The 4295-nt window shown below is 40.5% G+C and overlaps 1 protein-coding gene across 1 annotated transcript; it reads left to right on the top strand.

Moving 5' to 3' along the window:
* Positions 1 to 2469: 2469 nt before the first annotated feature.
* Positions 2470 to 3426, top strand: LOC132234499 (olfactory receptor-like protein OLF4). The gene has a single exon (XM_059695451.1). It carries the CDS (start codon positions 2470 to 2472, stop codon positions 3424 to 3426), a length of 957 nt encoding a protein of 318 aa, XP_059551434.1.
* Positions 3427 to 4295: the final 869 nt, after the last annotated feature.

Below are 4295 nucleotides of genomic sequence, written 5' to 3'. Positions count from 1 at the left end.
GGCACAAGAATAGGCATACAGATCAATGGAATAGAATAGAGAGCCCAGAAATCGGCCCGAACCAATATGCTCAATTAATATTTGACAAAGGAGGCAAGAACATACAATGGAGCCAAGATAGTCTCTTCAATAAATGGTGTTGGGAAAATTGGACAGATATATGCAAGAAAATGAAACTAGACCACCAACTTACACCATATACAAAAATAAACTCAAAATGGATAAAGGACTTAAATGTACGACAGGATACCATAAAAATTCTAGAAGAATCCAAAGGCAAGAAAATTTCAGACATATGCCGAAGCAATTTCTTCACTGATACAGCTCCTAGGGCACTTGAAACTAAAGAAAAAATGAACAAATAGGACTACATCAAAATAAAAAGCTTCTGCACAGCAAAAGAAACCATCAACAAAACAACGAGAAAACCCACTGTGTGGGAAAACATATTTGCCAATGACATATCTGATAAGGGCCTAATCTCCAAAATTTATAGGGAACTCATACAACTTAACAAAAGGAAGATAAACAATCCAATCAAAAAATGGGCAAAGGACCTAAATAGACACCTTTCAAAAGAGGACATTCAGAAAGCCAAGAGACATATGAAAACATGCTCAAAGTCACTAATCATCCGAGAGATGCAACTCAAAACAGCAATGAGGTACCATCTCACACCTGTCAGACTGGCTATCATCAACAAATCAACAAACGACAAGTGCTGGAGAGGTTGTGGAGAAAAAGGAACACTTGTGCACTGCTGGTGGGAATGCAGACTGGTGCAGCCACTATGGAAGACAGTATGGAGTTTCCTTAAAAAACTGAAAATGGAACTCCCATTTGACCCTGTGATCCCACTTCTAGGAATATATCCCAAGAAACCAGAAACACCAATCAGAAAGGATATATGCACCCCTATGTTCATAGCAGCACAATTCACCATAGCTAAGATCTGGAAACAGCCTAAGTGCCCATCAGTAGATGAATGGATTAGAAAACTGTGGTACATCTACATGATGGAATACTATGCTGCTGTAAAAAGGAAGGAACTCTTACCATTTGCAACGTCATGGATGGAACTGGAGAGCATTATGCTAAGTGAAATAAGCCAGTCAATAAAGGAAAAATACCACATGATCTCACTCATTCATGGACAATAGAGACCATTATAAACTTTTGAACAATAATAGATACAGAGGCAGAGCTGCCTCAAACAGATTGTCAAACTGTAGCGGGAAGGCCGGGGTGGGTTGGGGGGCAGGAGGTAGGGGGGTAAGAGATCAACTAAACGACTTGTATGCATGCATATAAGCATAACCAATGGACATAAGACACTGGGTGATAGGGGAGGCTAGGGGACGGTCTAGGGCGGGGGGATAAAATGGATACATATGTAATACCCTTTGTAATACTTTAAGCAATAAAAAAAAAAAAAACAACTCTATGAAAAGTCAATACTTGGGTCATAAGACCTAAAATTGCCTGCAGCTAACTCTGACACAGAACCACAGCCTTTCTACTCTGAGAGTGGTCCTCAGGCCAGGACATGCAGCATCACACCACCAGGGAGCTCCTTGGAAATGCAGAGTCTCTGAGGCCTCCAGACCTGCTGCATCAAATTCTGCATTTGAGCCAGAATCCTGGGGACTTCATGGGAACATTGAAATTGGAGAAGTGTTGATCTAAACTAAGTTTTCTCACCTTTTAACATTCACATTTGGGGAGGGATAATAATTTAAGGGGGTTATTTTTTGTGAATTGTACCTATTTAGCGATATCCCTTCAGACATGCCAGACACCCTCAGGACAAAATCATTTCTTGTTGAGATCCATTGACTAAAATTATACTCAAGGCCCATCACATATTCTGATATTAACTTTCAGCAGATCACTAAACCCCATCAGCTCCTCCATAGGGCTTTGACCTCCCTCCCTCTCTTGAGTTCTGTACCCAAATGTCATTTTGTTTGCAGATCTTTACTAACTACCCATGAAACATAGAATGCCCTCGTCAAGTTCTCCTCTAGATGTGCTCTCATTTTCTTCTTATGCTCTCTCACCATTTGTAATGTTATTTTTATAATATTTCTATTATTTGCTTACATATTCTTGCCCCAGATTGAGTTGCAGGCACTTTTGTTCTTCAGCACCCTCTACTCACAGCCCAGACAGTTCTGAAAACATGGTCAGCATTCAATTCATATTCCTGAAATGCATGAAAAATTTATCATTAAAACTGTAGTATACCTGACATCTTAGGGAAAAAAGCAAATTGAGACCAAAAAAAAAAAAAACTACTCTGAAATGACACAGGAAATTCCCAGATGGAACCAAACCCAGACCAAAATACTGAAACTAATTTCCTAACTGCAGGAGACACACTGCAGCATTAGAGCCATGTAAGTAATACTAGATTGTATGAAAAGTTCTCATGCTCTTTTCTTCTTTCTTGGAAGTCACTCTCACCTCATGGAACCAGGGAATCTTACAAGAGCGTCAGAATTTATTCTCCTGGGTTTTTCAGAGGAACCAGAACTGCAGCCCCTCATATTTGGGCTTTTCCTCTCCATGTACCTGATCACTGTGTTTGGAAACCTGCTCATCATCCTGGCCGTCAGCTCAGACCACCACCTCCACACCCCCATGTACTTCTTCCTCTCCCACCTGTCCTTGCTAGACATCTGTTTCACCTCCACCACCATCCCAAAGATGCTGGTGAACATCCAGACACAGAGCAAAGCCATCACCTATGAAGGCTGTATCATTCAGATTTATTTTTTCTCACTCTTTGCAATGTTGGATAACTTGATTTTGACTGTGATGGCTTATGATCGCTTCGTGGCCATCTGCCACCCCCTGCACTATATGGTCATCATGAACCCCCGGCTCTGTGGACTGCTGGTTCTGGTGTCCTGGATCACAAGTGCCCTGCATTCCTTGTTAGAAAGTTTACTGTTGTTGCGACTAACCTTCTGTACAGACTTGGAAATCCCCCACTTTTTCTGTGAACTCAATCTGATGGCCCAACTTGCTTGTTTTGACAACTTTCTAAATAACATGGTGTTGTATTTTACAACTGTGCTCCTCGGTGGTGGTGGTCCCCTCGCTGGTATCATTTACTCTTACTCTAAGATAGTGTCCTCCATACGTGCAATCCCATCAGCTCAGGGGAAGTATAAGGCATTTTCTAACTGTGTGTCTCACCTCTCAGTTGTCTCCTTATTTTATGGAACAAGCCTCGGAGTGTATCTCAGCTCTGCTGCTGCCCACAGCTCACACTCAAGTGCAGCAGTCTCAGTGTTGTACAGTGTGGTCACACCCATGCTGAACCCCTTCATCTACACTCTCAGAAACAAAGACATAAAAGGGTCCCTGAAACTATTCTTTGGGATGGCAGCCATAAAAAAACAGCTGTGTTCAGTATGAAAAACTGCACTTGATTTCATGGCTTCAAGACTAAAAACCAGAAATAGATTCTTTGATCAGATTGTGTTTGTACAACTTGCTTCTATATTTATTTCCTCGGATTTCCTCTTCTTTTAGTTTAACTTCTCTATACAATTTAAGTAACCATTTCATTGCACTTTCTGCTACGTCTATTATACAGAGAGTCTTTCCCTTTCTCCTTTGTTCTAACCTAACAGCTTTTTCCAACCTTGATCAGAATGCAAATTCAAGTTTATTTCATGGACAACATGGATTTCTGAAGATTAATTTATTCTCAAATAATATACATCATTGTAAGGAAATTGTTTTTATTTTATAGATAGAATAGTCATAAGTTCTATTATTCATGTGGGACAAACTTTGCTGATTACTCACAATATTTATATAACTTCATTCCAGGAAAATCGGACACCTCAATTTTATCTTTTATGTTTCTCATTCTTTATACATCAAAACTTTCACTGCTCTTCCTGATAATATTGACTTTATATCATTGTTCCTTATAAGTCTCGGCCTATTGATGGTAATGCTATAGGCTGAAAATGCCTGGGCACTGGCCTTGGGCCCTGATACTGGTTCTTCAGACCACAGTCAATGTTGTGGCTGGATGGGCTCTTGTGTTATTAAAATTGCAACAATCATGAAGCATCTATGAAATCACAAGGTTTATTACCCACAGGTCCTGGAGGATATACAGCATCCTAAGGGCCACATCAGAAGATCTCTAAATGGGGGAAGGGAGGACGAAGGGAGAGAGATAGAGAGAGAATAGGTTGAGTTGGGAGGGGAGACCTCAGTGCTTCTCTAGTAGCCTTGTCATAAAGCTGGCAATAGGATCATTTAAGAAT

The sequence above is a fragment of the Myotis daubentonii genome, chromosome 5 (assembly GCF_963259705.1).
Source record: "Myotis daubentonii chromosome 5, mMyoDau2.1, whole genome shotgun sequence".
NCBI classification, from domain to species: domain Eukaryota; kingdom Metazoa; phylum Chordata; class Mammalia; order Chiroptera; family Vespertilionidae; genus Myotis; species Myotis daubentonii.
The sequence above is the reverse complement of the archived record's forward strand: the minus strand, read 5'-3'. Positions and strand labels throughout refer to the sequence as shown.